We start from the raw sequence: 14,947 nt of genomic DNA, 5'->3' as shown, positions 1-14,947 counted from the left end.
ACAGTCAAGGCACACATTATCAACGGTAAACTTAAGGCTGATTTCTTTCCACAGTGACTGTATACTTCATGTTTTAGCTAAAAAAGATTAATTATATTTCAGATCCACTGAGATGTGCATTTCTTCATTAAGTTTACACCTCGACTGGCACCCAAGGTTCTTCCAAGACACGGTTGTTCCAGAGCTGTACGTTTAGCTAACCAAAATCCTACATGACTTAGCAAATTGTCACTAGGAAAATGCAAATGTAATAAACAAACATGCAAACTCAAAGATATCTTTATCTGAACAACCCTCCCATCCTGTATGCCACAACACTACAGTCTGTTCCAAAAACATATCTGCTACACGGGTTCCAGTTTCTGAATTTGTTTGGTTCTCCTCGGAAGTTTCTGTCAGAGGTTTCGGGGGTTCTTGTTTTTCATTTTCTCGCCCCCACTCTTTCCGTTTTTGGTGGCTTGAGCATTCTCATCTGTCACACATTTGAGTTGCATTTCGGATGTTTTTACCATCACAAACTTGTACTTCACATTTGAATAAATAAGATTGTGCCTGCTCTGAGCTCCAGTCAACCTGGAAATCAGTATTACAACACCAAGAGAAAGTTTTGGCAATACTAAATAGTGACTCAAAAGGAACTTTGCTAGCCAGCCATCTTCAAAAAAAATAGCTACTTGTCAAATTCTCACCATTTTATCACACATGCACACTGTGTTCTCTCTCTTTCTCTCTCGAAACCCCCCTCAAAACCAGCCAAACAAACAATGCAAACAGATGTCTTAAATGTACCATATCACACAGGAAACACAGGCAAATTCACGAGCTCAGTAACATCTGAACTTAAAATTATTCTCCCTGGAAGGAAGACACGGCCCCCAATTCCCTTCTCTGAGAAAGTTCACTGCTGGATGAGCATGGATAACCACATTTTTTTCAGCAGAAGTGTCTCATGATGACATAATATAACAAGAAATCTCTGTAATGCAAACAAAGGGCCCCTCTTTGGAGAACTGAGCAGTTCAGTGGAAACGAGCTCATTCTAGCACTACGCTAACCAAACTGTTTCAGTAGGGACCTCTTCCTAACCTCCCTTGCTCAAGCCTCTTCAAGAAAAGGTCTCTTAAGACTAAGTTGAAATGATACATGTAGAGCAGCTATTCCTTTTAAACGTTATGCACTTTGTTCCTATGTAAGAGTTGCTGTCATCACAAAAACTCCACTGCTTAGCTTTGCTGCTGATGATTCCTGCTCATTATGAATTACTGAAAATAACCACTTGCAGTTACTCCAGAGCACTGCTCTCTTTCCAGAGCATTTCCAATTACAAGCAAAAGTTATAGAATTAATATCACAAGGTGACAGTAACTCTACAATTTGTTCTTCTCTCCACTGCCTTTTGGCTTTTGATAACACTTCCACATCTTTGAAATGCTCTTCAAAATACACCTGTGATAAGGAGAGAGGAGAAAAGTAGGGGAAGAATAGGGAAGACTCGGACTACAATAGCTATATGCACTGTAAAATGTCAATGTAGATTGGTAACGCTGGAGTTTTGCCTTTTAGTGCTACATCAGGGGAGTAACAAATCAGTCCGCCTACATACGGGTTCTGCAATGCATACAAAAATAAATTTAAAAAACTTGAAAAAAAAATCCCACGTTGCAAGCACACTACCTCTTTTTCCTGAAGAGGTAGTGGAAAAAACCACCAGATCGATCATTCAAAAATCCAAACAAAGGCCCCTCTGTATCTTCTGCAAGTCTTTCCTTCCATGAACTACTCCCAGAAGCTTTAGGGTGAGATTACTCCAGCAGCTCCTGAAGAATTCCCCTCCAGTGTCAGAGCTTGATTATTAAAACAGGAACTTAGAGAACATGGTGAAAAGGAAACAATTTGCACTTCTCTACCAACAATTTCATGGGTCTGGCTTGTGTCAAGTGTTCAAAGACCCCTGTTCGGAGAGAGAGAGTAAAACCCTTACCAAGAAAAATCCCAGTCCACAGCCTGCCAGTTTGTAGGACATTGCAGCTACAGGAAACTAGTCACACACGGGAGATAAGGCAAATTCAACAACAAAAAGCTGAGCAGCTGAAAGAAAGGAGGTATTGCTTTCATATTACAGGAAACTGGAGATCAGCGAGACCAAAAAGCTTTCCAAAAGCTCCCTCAAAAAAATCAGAACCTGACCCCCTTCCTCCCCAGCACGCATATGCCAGAGCTAAACATCAGTTCTCAATGATCTCACCTCCACCCTAGTGCTTTACCTAATGCTTCTCCTGCAGAGTACACGTGTATCTGGACACAGCTGTGGATTCTGGCTGTGTAACAGCGTTTTCTCAGGAATGGGTAGTTTAAGTTGCTGCCACATAGTTCTGCAGAGCAAAGCTGAATTATTTCATGATACCTGGAAGATGAAATTCTTGCTTCCTAAGGAAAGTGCTTTGGCCCCACAGCTTTGTCTGTTACTGCGCTGTATTTACCTGTAGTTCTGCCTTTAAGATCTTTCACTGTGTGTCTTGTGCTCTTTTTCTCAGAAAGAAACACAAATTTTACAAGTGTTAAGAAACCCATTTAGGTAATTCCAGATTGGCTTAACACACCAAAAGAGTAAGTGTAACTCCCTGCCTCAAGAAAAAAAAAAAGTTACAAGCTTGAAAGAAACTTAATAAGCATTCCTAATTTTCCAGTTTAAATCAAAAAGTAATCTAATGCTTAAGTAATTCAACCTACCAACTGGGAAGTTTGGTTCAACTGTCAGTTTTACTTTGGAAATTCAGCAGAATCTAAACAGATCAGGAAACAAGGAAGTCCTTAAAAATCATGGTAATTACCATTTGTTAGTGACTGAAGGAAATATATATTTACTTGTTTTAAATAAATACACATTAAGATACACAACTAAGAGGAAACCTCAGCTTAAAGTAAGTTGCTGTATCTGAAAAGAATGGAATACCTGACAGCAGACTAAGGCATTAAATAAAACAGAACAATTTCTTGTTTAAAAATTCGTTTAATGAAGGTTAATTCAAAACTCAGCAAAGTTGGTGGAAACTTTGAATCGGGCTATACAACACCTGACACAGGACAGTGAATAAAACCACAAGTCAAATTCTCGCTGTAACGTTAAATGCAAAATCCAAAAAAAAAGAAAAATTCAAAGCTAAGGCTCTTACCAGGTTCTCAAAAACCATGTCCTTGACCAAGTAGGTCTTTTTATTAAAAAAAAAAAAAAAAAAAAAAAAGTTTGCTAGATTCTGTACACAGATGTGCTCCTTTAGGGACACAGAATTTCCTAACTCACGTGTAACAAAAATAAAACAAAAAATAAATACAAAACATAAAACAAAAATTAAAGAAAGGAAAAAAATAGCAACTGTATGACATACTAGTGTAATGTAAAGGTACATACGAAGAGATCAGCACCACCATTTTATGCCCGTTAAGATAATGCATTTTACAGTATTACATAAACTATCGCTCAACATTAGATAATTTCCTCAATACAAGTTCTGACAAAGCATAAACACATAATGACAGCTGTAGTCACGTTATATTGGAATTTTTTAAAAAAATGAGTCAAACACAACCTCAAAATTAAAAGATGAGAAACTGAAAAAAAAGCCCCACAACAAAACAAAAACCAAAACAAACAAAAAACAACAGAAAAACCCCAAACCATTAAAGTGACTTAAAATGGAAACTGTTCCGCTCAAAAATAATTATTAAACTTCCCAACTTTTGTTTTGTTTTGTTTTGTTTTTAACAAGACTTTTATCCCTAAAGAGATGAACTGAGTGTTATGGAGTTTGCCACAAGTGAAATGCAAGGCAAATAATATCTGGCAAAGGTCTGCCCAGAGTAAGCAACAGCTTGCTCTAACACTGTTTATAAAATTCATCTGTCATTGTGCTGTACCTATGAACAGTATCTATTACTCTGCATGTGATTACTGTAGTCATCATTTAACAGTATTTCATGCAGGTGAATATAGTGAGCCCTAGAGTACAGCATGACTGAAAGCCTTGCATATTAAAAAATATACAGTAACAAATGATGTTGCCAACGTTTAAATGGAGCTTCACTGTCTATTTCAATTAAACTGCTACCTGTATTTGCTGTCATAACAGCATTTATCTGCCAGCCTTCTTTACAGTATGTAATACTGAAGGTACTTTTGTTGTTTGACAGGAAGAAAAATACAGAGCATTACTTACCATTGTCACTTTCAGCCATATCAAGACCCAAACTCTTAAGACTATTTATGATCCAACAGTTACAAGTCCAAGAGAAGTAAGCTATAAGGAAAATAGTAATTTATGAACACATACCTATGATGGAATCCCTTCGAAAAACATCTCTGTCAAAAATATAAAATGACAGATGGCGAAAGGTCCGAGGAATTTCACAGTAAAAGTCTTCTCCATAGAAGGGGCTGGGTAAAAAAACACACACATAAACACACACATACACACACACACACAAAAAGAAAGAAATTAGTGTTGGTATCCCGGAGGAGCCAGCGTGCTTACATTTCACACCCAGAACGTCTCTCTGGACCGCGATGCTCACTCCCTCCCATGCAGGTGCACCTTCAAGCACACCTCCTGCTCTTCCCACCTTAACTGCCCACAGAACAAGATTTCCTACTGTACGAAAAGGAGCAGGTACTTATTTTTATTTGGAGAAACAGAAAGCCCTAAAGAAAGAGGGCAGAGACACCATTATTTGTTAATACACCCTGCCTCAAAAATGGAAAGAGGTCCCTGCTGCCACACAGTGCTTAATGTACAACAGAGGTCACAAAAGCATACAGATGATCAGGATGAGCAAAATATAGCACAGATCAAGTAATATATACATATTTTAAAAGGATTTTGTTTATTTTAATACCTGCAGCCATCACCTCTTTTCTCATCCCCTCCAAAGTATTAAATTTAAAGCCAGATGCAGTCAAGTGATAGTAACTAAGCCTTGGAGTTGACATGACACTTGTGACCTGGGAGCCCTGCATTTGTGTTTCTATTCTTGCTTCCTGGAATTCTATAGAATATGGGTTGTTTCTGTTGTTTTTTTTACAGTAAGACAAGGTTTTTAAGAAAAAAAAAAAACAAACACATTATCTCAGCATGAAAAGCTCTTTAGAGATTTAGGGGGCTTTCTTTGGATCCTACCAATTTAACCAGAAAATAAAGTCTCTGACTCCTAATAGCAACCCTTTCAGTTTCTCTCTGTCCAATTACATGGTTAAGGAATTATTTCTAAGAGCTATAAGCATACATCAACACTATTTATTCATCAACAGGCCTACCATTTTACCACAGATTTCTAATTCCAAGTCACTCATGCTTAAGTAGATCTAAATTGGTGGATGCCATTTGAGTCATACAGACAAATACAGCAAGCATGGCAGAGGTAGACTTAAAAATAAATCTCTCATTTTAACAAGCTCAAAGCCAGCAGGTTTTTCTTCCCCCCTTAAATACAGACCTCCTTATTGTCTCGGCTAAGCACAGCCATGGGAGATCATTACTGAAGGCTTTTGGTGTTAGAAAATTACATAGACAGAAGTTTAAGTGTCCCTGCATTAACTTTTGATTTTTCAGCCTCTTGTCAGCAGAGGTCATTTCCTTGGTGTCTTTTGGGAAACCGCAGCAAAAGGAATTTTACATCACCCGTACACTTTTGCTTGCATTTCTGCCTACAGTAAAAATACACTGCCCCCAAATTCCCTCATTGCCTCACAAGCTAGATGGCAAATCTCAAAGCACGCAGGCACCGCAAATCAGCTAACCACTGTGTTTGAAGAGATACTTGCCACATGAAGTCCAGAGACATCACTCAAGACACAGAACGTTATGGTGGAGCCACTACTCCCCCAGCCACACGGAAGAACACATGCTGGATGAACACTGAAGCCCAAGATGCACCCATGGGTCACGTTTCCCCACTGAAATAGTCTCCCATTCCTTGAAATAAATGCATCCAGGCGTAAGCCAAGGCACTGAGACCCACGAAGTTATCCCCACTGCGAGGATGGGAGAAGAATCTATGTGAGAATGGGAGAAATATCTAACGGCTGGAAATGGCAGCTGGTTTGACTGTTATATTCATCCCAGCTACCAAGTCAGCACTCTGTGTTAGGTCATATTCTCCTCCGAGAGATTTTATTTGGAATCAAGAACTCAGCAGCTTCTACTAAACCGAGGGCTGCCCGACTGTCCCAGCAGCCACGTTTCTGCTGGCAGCCCCAAATGCCTCGCTCTGTGCACATGGCACACGTTTTCAAGCACAGGCTTAACCCAGTGGGGCTAGACAAATGCTTAAACACTGCCCATATATTCAGTGCTCTATACATGCAAATATATATATATATATATATATATATATATATATATACTTGCATTGTTCCGAGCCCTAATAGTCTGTTCAGCCATAACATTGCCCTTTCTGCTGGAAGAACACGACAGATGAATTTACTCACTAATGACCTTTGTATGAGATGATACTTAATGAACTGTGGATTATATATACACGTTTCTCTATCAACCATATTAGTGAAGCTTCAGTATGCTGGAAAAAACACACGCGTAAATACTATAAAGCTTGCTTTAATTCAGCTCAACTGATCCTGGCAGAAGGAGCAGGAAAGAGACATCAGCTGGGTCCTTTGGCAAGTCCCCTGCTAATCATTGTCACAAGCGCTGGCCAGGGGCAGAAGATATCTAAGACCACACCCCAGCAAAACACCCATGACATTTGGAAAAGCAGACTGGACAACAGGAAGTGTCTGGTCCAATGCATGCTATCCGAAAGAGACTAATTAACAAAAGAAATGTTATCAAGTCTGCCCTAGCCATGGCGAGACCACATCTTGTTACTACGGTTGGGCACAAGGCTTATTAGTCCGAGCAGCGCCCGCGGGCTGGTACTTCTCATGCAATGTGCTACTCACAGCTGCTGCCCACAGAAGAGAAGCTTTGTTCTGTGCTCGGTTTTAACCCTCCAAGACCTTGTAGCCCTTGTAGATTTGCAGCCTTCCATCACTCAGGTAACACCCCCGAGTCACGCTGCATTGCAGGAATGGCCTCAAGTTGCACCAGGGGAGGCTCAGGTTGGAAATGAGGAGCCATTTCTTCTCAGAAAGAGCAGTCAGGCACTGGGACGGGTTGCCCAGGGAGGTGGTGGCGTCACCGTCCCTGGAGGTGTTCAAGGAGAGGTTGGACCTGGTGCTTAGGGACATGGTTCAGTGGGTGACATTGGTGGTAGGGGGATGGTTGGACCAGGTGATCTTGGAGGTCTTTTCCAACCCTAATGATTCTGTGATTCTAATGAAAGCAAGCAGATCTCCAACCCAAATACACTCACTTTCCACTGGGTAACTCCCCAGAGAAGTTAAAACTGTAAGGAAACAGGGAGATAAATCTGATCCTCTTCTGCCCCAACCTTGTGGAGCTATGCAGAAACAGAATCTTCTTCTTGAAGGAATCAAAAGTCACCACATGAACGCTTTGAGCTTCCAGTTAAATGTGTGCTCATCTCCCATGTATCTCTTCAGAACAGTACTGGCCTTGTCTCCCACCCACATGACGAGCAAGAGGTTGCAGCAGTCAAACCCCATGATTTATTTCCCAAGCCAACTTATTGTAAGCATGAGCCCCAGGGCTCCTGAATTTTTTCTTCTGAAAGAACATGTAAATGCCTCCCTCCCTGACCCCTCTGCCCCAACAGCTCCAGTGAGTGCTTTTATTTTGACGTGGCAATTAACGAAAAGCAGCAGCCTCTGCCCACACAGCCCTCCATCTTCTGACAAGATCCTCCAAAACAAATACTACAAAAAATACTACAAAAGCCCTGCTGAAAACTCAAGAACCTTTCTGAACCAAAGGAGTTCAGGTCTTTAAAAGACGTATAGATGTAGAGCTTAGTGATGTGGTTTAGTGGAGGACTTGTTGGTGTTAGGTCAGAGGTTGGACTCGGTGATCATGGAGGTCTCTTCCAACCTAGATGATTCTGTGATTCTGTCCTGAGTTAAGCTTTCACTGGAGATTAACCCTATTCTCAGGAGAAACGTTATTCATTCAGGGAGGAGGATGAATAGTGAGGGGGCCCTTCCTCAGCCTTACAGCGCAGGTTGCACATCAGGTAGGCTGCACATCAACACGTCGTGGCCAACACCAGTGTTGCCGTTATTTCAGGTTCTTCTAAGACTTCAATCAAGTGGTGAAAGAGCTGCTGAGGTTAGGATTTTGCAAGGACAGAAGCAGTTGACGTCCACTGTAAGGGCAAATCAGCCTTCTTCCAAGCTGAATATAGAAGCATTTTCAAACCTAGCTTCTTCAGTGAAGAGCACTGAATTTAGAACAGTTTACATCTTTCATACAGCACCTTCCACAGACACATACACTACCTGGTCCCTCCTCAGGGCACTTTCCCTAGGAGCTTCCACATCTGCTGAGACAGAAGAGATGTAAAGCTTTGTTGTGGAAAAAAAAGAAAAAAAGAAAAGAAAACCATCAAGAATAGCCAAATGGATTTGGACCTTCAAGCATGTTCTCCGCTCACCAAGCACTTACTTGTTCTGAATGCTCCAGGGAGCAGGAATACCAGGAAATCAAAAACAGAAAGTTCCCTCCAAGTCCTGTTTCCCTCATAAAACTATCCAACTTCAAGCCCTTCCCATTCTAAGGTATCTATTTCTGAATGTCCTCCGATGTATATTTTGGCAATGGATATTTTCAAGGAGGAGACTGGGAAGGAGAAGAGAAATTACTGTGTAAACCAAGTAGAATGAAAGCAAATACGGAAGAGAATTCTAATTTCAAACACGATGAATGGGGACTTTTTCTGAAAAAAAAAAAAAATAATAATCTAATTTTGTTCACTTTTAGCTGTTTTACTAACCTCCAGAGGCAAAGTTGCAACTTTAATTCCATACCCTCACGTATCTACCGAAATCACTGCAAATAGTATTAACTGGGAGGTTAACTTCACAAAGTAAATCTCAAAGTAGAAGCATTTCTTTAGTTTTAGGCTGCGTTGCAAAACCTCGTGCTTGTTTCTCAATATTTGAGGATTCACTGAAGTAGTTTTGTTTTTGTTTGGCACTGGTACTTCAGTGGATGAAGTGAAAGGGTTGCATGATGAATAATAATGAAACCCTTCAAACCAAAATTCTTTGTATATCAATTTTTTTTTTCTAAACTGCTTTTGAGCTTGTAAGTAAGGACTATTAACATGCCACAGACAACTCCACATCCTCTGACTGTTTTAAATGGTTTAGAAATACTGGATTCATTCTGTTGCGTGAACTGAAGACCAGAGTTCACATCTCAGTGTGAGCTGGAAGCAAAATCAGTCTGCACAAAGGAGTACGTTTGTTTGTTTCTTCTGCTAAGGTTTTTCTGCTGCTTGGCTAATACATCTTATGCTATGCTTTGCAGCCTATGTAAAGGGATGGGGTGGGGGGAAGGAGAAGAGAAGGTTTATTCAGAGCAGATACAGCAAGCCAAATAAAATCTGAATACACTTCAGTCTCCTACTAGACAGGGAGCTACGAGAAGGCAGGCAAGTAAGACAGGCTCTTTAAGAGCCAAAGTTGGCAGATGTCACAGTAGCTTCCTTACAGCACGAGGTATTTTTAAGAAGTTGTGTATTTGCAGCACAGATTTGGCAGGCTACTTGCAGCAGGAAGTATATGGCACACAAGGCAACACCTAAATCCAAACATATCCCCCATGGCCATTGTGAGAGCGCAGGCTGCAGTCTTCCAGACATCTGCTGAGCCCAAGCAAATTGTTCCTCGTGTCCTTGTGCAGAGATGGACAGTGCTGTGCTATAGCCACAAACACCCCTGCTACACAGAGAAACAAGTAAAGTGGTATGCGTTTTCTCTACCCTAATATCAGAGCAGAGACACAAACACACTAGCTATAGTTATCATCCGCACTTGACAGTTGCTGGTTTGGCTCAACGAGGCTTACAGGGATTATGATAACTTTAAGCAGCAGCCGCTTGGCCCCTAGTCACCTCCCAAAATATTCTGTAAGACGACACACACAAACAACAGAAGTCACATTACAGCTGCATTATTATTTTTTTTTTAAATCACTCGAAGCAGCCTACAACACCAACAATTGTTACTCACATGGGTGGCTTTTCGTGTGAATAAACGCTCTCATTCATAAACCCTGCCTTGGGTCTCAAGGCTCACTTCACTCTCCTCTGTCCATTAAGTCTTGCTTCCCTTCCTGGCGCTCTTCCCAGCTGTCTTACTTCCCTACACAGCCGTGCAGTCCTCGCCTTCAATAATATCCCCAACTGGGCTGAAGTTGCATCCATACCCATCCTACCCCGTTCCCTTAAAGCCTTGGGATGCTTCAGAACTGAAATCCATTGATACTAGGAATTTGAAGCCACAGTCAGATGCAATTGAGCACAGATGATGGCAGACCCCAGAGGCTGACAGCACACTGAGTGTGGGAGAGGAGCTACAGAGCATGTGGAGAGCAGACGATGTGCTGCAGCACCCCGTGCATCACCTCTGGGCTGGGGAAAGCTGTTATTTCAAGGAGGTGAGCTGGCAACTTCAGGAGATGGAAGCAGCTAATGGAGCTAACTCAGACAGGACGGCTAATCTTGGCCACGCTCCAACTAAGGGAAACAGCTATGTGTTTAAAATTTGAGAACTGGCCTGCAGCCAAGATGTTATCAGAACACAAGAGAAGTTTAGCTATGCAGCCACGGACTCCAAAGATAGGAAAATACAGTGTTCGAGCAAGCCTGGAATTAAAAAACATTAAATATGGCAGCAGAATCGCTTAGAGAAAGTTCTGAGAGTTACTGACTGAATTTGTTACCAGATCTGAGACTGAGACAAAGACACAACATCCTCCTGTTGAAGAGAACAGCCTTGGCTATGAATTTACAGCACTGTTCACTGTACGCTCACAAGCACACTTTCCTTCACTGGTGACTATAGGGAGGTAAAAGAAAAAAAAAAAGACTGCGGGTGGAGAAAGTGCCTCTGGCTTCATTTTCTGTTTCATTCAGGCTTTGATCACTATGTTTAGCAGGTGAAAAATTCCTTGGTGAAATAGCCGAGAACTAAATAATGACAGACTCAAGATGCTTGGCTCATCTCTCTAAAGCACACAGCGTCTGCCATTTGATTCTTAACGTGCGACGGTTTTTGCCTTTATTCATATCCTTGAAACAAATTTAGAGATGTCACATTCCTTCCATTCTTCACCTATGATTTGAGAAGCTGCCTTGATTTCCTGTTGCAGCTGACACTGCCCTTTAAGTGAATGGAAACATCTGATGCAAACAGCAAAGGCAAAGTCAGTCTTAATGCCAGCAGGCCAAGAAAATTTATCCTCAGGGACGACCTGCAGTTAGAACAAGCCCTGGACGGTGGAGCCTCAAGTCTGGGGCTGCTCTCTGGGAAAGGTAAGTAGTTGTTTCAGCAAAGGAGATTAACAGGCAGAATTCCTGTCAGGCTGTTTACTTGCAGCTCAGACCTAAAGAAAAGTTGTAGATCTATGCATTTTTTAAAAAAGAAAAATCTCACACATTCCTTAGGACATAAAACCTGTGATTGACTTCACATACATCTCTGCTAGGTTCAGTGGAATGGATCCAATTATATTCAGCGCCTTTATTTATGATAGCAATATAAATATTGACCATACAAAACAGAAAATTGCATTAAATCCCAGCTCTAACTGCCCTCTCCCTCGTATCTTATGACTTGCATGTGACCTTCTCAGAATTTCCTAAAGGCTCGTGCCAAGTAGTTTATGAAAACAGTGCTGCTTGAAGAGTTCGAGATTCTCTTCCTGGGAACCTGGAGAGCTTGCTCTGACCGACCCACGTGCTAATCGTGCTTGTCCAAAGATCCCCAGGGAAGCCGGATGACTCTGAACATAAAGAGGACTTTCACATTGCTCTGTGATTTCATAGAAAGACCAGCCCATGTCATAACCCCCATTTCCTTCAGTCAGATGCTACCAAGCAATCCTCACAGCAGCCCTCAAGGCACCAGTGCCACCACCAGCTTAACTGGAGCCAAGAGAGGCTAGATGGCAGGAATGACTTAAGTTCCTGATTGTAATTTATGAGTCCCACCTGACTGCTGAACAGAGAAGTTAAGGTTCACCATGCTGGCTGCTGTCAGTTTTTAAGATACAAACTTAGATAAAGGGCACCAGGCTCACGGAAAGCGCTGGTAAGGGCACTGGACCGGGCAACAGGATGTGCTGGTTCAGTTCTTAAAGCTCTGCATGATTTATGTTTCGTTGATTTAAGAGGTTACTGCTCTCAGCTGTCTTCCCATGCCTCTGCCACAGCCCGATAAAATAAAAACATGTTGCAGAAGATTAGGACAGAGCTCAGGGAGGTAACTTCTTACACTGTCCCAGCGTAAAACGCAGGAGATCGTGAGTCAGAGGCTGAAGGCTCTGCCACGGGTATCCCATGCAAACCAGAATTGGTCATTCATCCAAGTCCTTCTGGGAAGGAGAAGGACCTGTGTTCTCCCTCACATTTAAGAAACGTATTTAAACTTCACATCAGGTGAAGGGCTGCCTGGAGAAACATAGATTTCTGCAGTGCTTAACAGAAGCTTAATGAGAAGGGGAAAGAAAAAAAAAAAAGCATGTACTCATCGAATCCCTAAGTACGGAAGACAGTGTTTTAATGTGACTTTAATTACAAGTCTTCTCATGCAGATAAAAAAAAAAAAACAAACTCATTTTATGCAGACATGCTGGAAAAGACTGGCTTCCCCAGGACAAATAAATCTGTATGAGAAGATGCTATTTCAGAAACACTAGAGCTGCACACGAAGCACCTTTCGATTTAGACATTCACACAAAAGATTCTACTTTCCAGACTATATGAAAATCAATTTTTGAGCTAAATAAAAGACAGGGGAGTTACCACTATGAGTGAAAACGCAAACACTTAAAGCTTACTTTGGCGGCCTGTGACCAGAGCAAGCCAACCCCATGTCAGCCACGAAGTGACGGGAACAGAAGATGGGCACGGACAGCATGGCCTTGTGTGCCAGCCACACAGGTGGCCAGGCAGGACTCGGCTATTTTAGCCATGCTTTGGACCAGATTCATATCCCTGCTCCCAGCTCACCTCGTGTATCACAGCAGCGACACCGCAGGAAGAGGCACCCAGCACAGGCTTCACTTAATGCATGTGCGAGTGCCTCGCGAGCACTGTACATGAGAGCAGCAGGTATTCCTCTGCTGCACACAAATTACACGGGCCTTCGGGCACATAAACCTTGCCTGGGCCAGTAATTCACCGGTACTCAATGGGCTGAATCCATTTACAAACAAGTATTAAAGAACGTAACAGCGTTACTGGCTTCTCAGCTGTGCGCTCATCCGAGAGTCTTACAAAAAACAACAGGTTACCCATAGCACGGTCTGAAATCGTTTGAAAAATGCCTTCCTCTGGAAGTTTAAATACATTTAAACATAATCATATAAAGTATTATGCAGCTTTTTACATGTGCCTCACTAAATGAGAGCAATCCCCATCAACAGATTGGGAATATATCTCAATTTAGTCATTGATGTATCTGGGATTTCTGTCGGTTTGTTATTTTTTGATGAAAAAAAAAATTTGGATACATGCAGAATTCAGGTGTGGATATTCAAGGACTGAAGAAGCATGTATTTCAGAAACAGTACTTGCAAATAGAAGCTCACAGACAACCACTGAAGAGAGGAATTCACTGGGAGAAGAAATAGTGACCATGAAGATCATCGTTAGTCAACCCTTTAGTCATCGGTTACATATGACCTGTTTAAAGACTTCAGCCATAAACACAGGAATCTACCCCAGTGCTTCAGAATCTTTAATAGGAAGCTTTTCTGCACAACAAAACTAACCTAAACTTCCTTCCCCACTGCAATCTAAGTCCATTATTACTTGCAATATCCATACTGGACATACAGAGCAATTCCCCCTCTCTCATTTTTTTTTTATTTACATGTTTATATCAACTCTCATCCCTCTTCTCCAGATTAAACAGCTCCTATCTTTTAACCTTTCCTCATCAGTTATGTTCTCCTGACCTCTGACCGTTGTGTTGCTCTGCACTGAATTCACCGCAAATGATGAAAAGAACTCAGCTCCACAGGAAACCAGAAACCTTCCAGTTTCTGCACAGCCTCAGCACACCTCCTCAAGCTTTTTAATGATATCTAAAGGCAGATGGAATTTTTCCCACTACAAGAATTACACTTGTTGCTTATGCCTACTACTGAAAGTTATTTTCTCAATAGAAAAATAATTGGGTTAGTTCAAGGAAATGACATCAATTAGTATCGTACAGCCCTCTCCCCCCCACCTTCGTCCTCCCAGTGAAGGACTTTAATGATCAGCAAGCAAAAACACCCACTGTGCGGCTCCTGGTTGTGAGCAGTGGGGCTACAGTCACTTGAATCAGGACTGAATTTAAACGAGTTATGAAGTCAGTTCTGGAGGAACAACTGGTTCAGGGACATTGCACGTCAGTTATTGTAAAAAGCATAGAGTCAATGGCTTTTCACTTTTCTTTTTTTTTTGTTAATTAGGTACACTACAAACAGGGAAGTGTTGGCATCATCATAGAAAAACACTTCCTATAATTATCTTCAGCCAATCTAAATACCTCAAGAATCAGAAGTCGCAATTATGGACACCAGTACACCACATCAGAAAATAAGCTAAGGAATAAAGACTTAAAGGGGAAAAATATATGCGAGAGAAAAAGCGACTTAAGGGACTAAATTCCACTTCAAGCTACTCAGACTAACATTCTTAAGTGTGTTAGGTACTTGGAGACTGGGGGGGAATTATTTACTCTATTTCCCAGAGTAAATTCTTTGCAATAACAAGACAAATAATAGATTCCTAACTATACTACTCAACTCTCACTCTTTTC

The 14,947-nt window shown here is 41.5% G+C and overlaps 1 protein-coding gene across 5 annotated transcripts in view; it reads right to left on the bottom strand.

The window, feature by feature from the left end:
• RASA3 (RAS p21 protein activator 3) overlaps window positions 1–14,947 on the bottom strand; it is a 123,040-nt gene that overhangs the window by 72,306 nt on the left and 35,787 nt on the right. For 4 of the 5 annotated variants that reach the window (XM_035565576.1, XM_050708340.1, XM_050708341.1 and 1 more), the window contains exon 3: window positions 4,329–4,432. The exons of the other annotated variant lie outside the window; for it this stretch is intronic. In XM_035565576.1, coding sequence (XP_035421469.1) covers window positions 4,329–4,432 — 104 coding nt within the window. The remainder of the gene's footprint in view (window positions 1–4,328; window positions 4,433–14,947) is intronic. 5 annotated transcript variants of the gene reach the window in all.

This window comes from Cygnus atratus, chromosome 1 (assembly GCF_013377495.2).
Source record: "Cygnus atratus isolate AKBS03 ecotype Queensland, Australia chromosome 1, CAtr_DNAZoo_HiC_assembly, whole genome shotgun sequence".
Lineage (NCBI taxonomy): Eukaryota > Metazoa > Chordata > Aves > Anseriformes > Anatidae > Cygnus > Cygnus atratus.
This window is presented reverse-complemented; position numbering and strand designations above follow the sequence as displayed.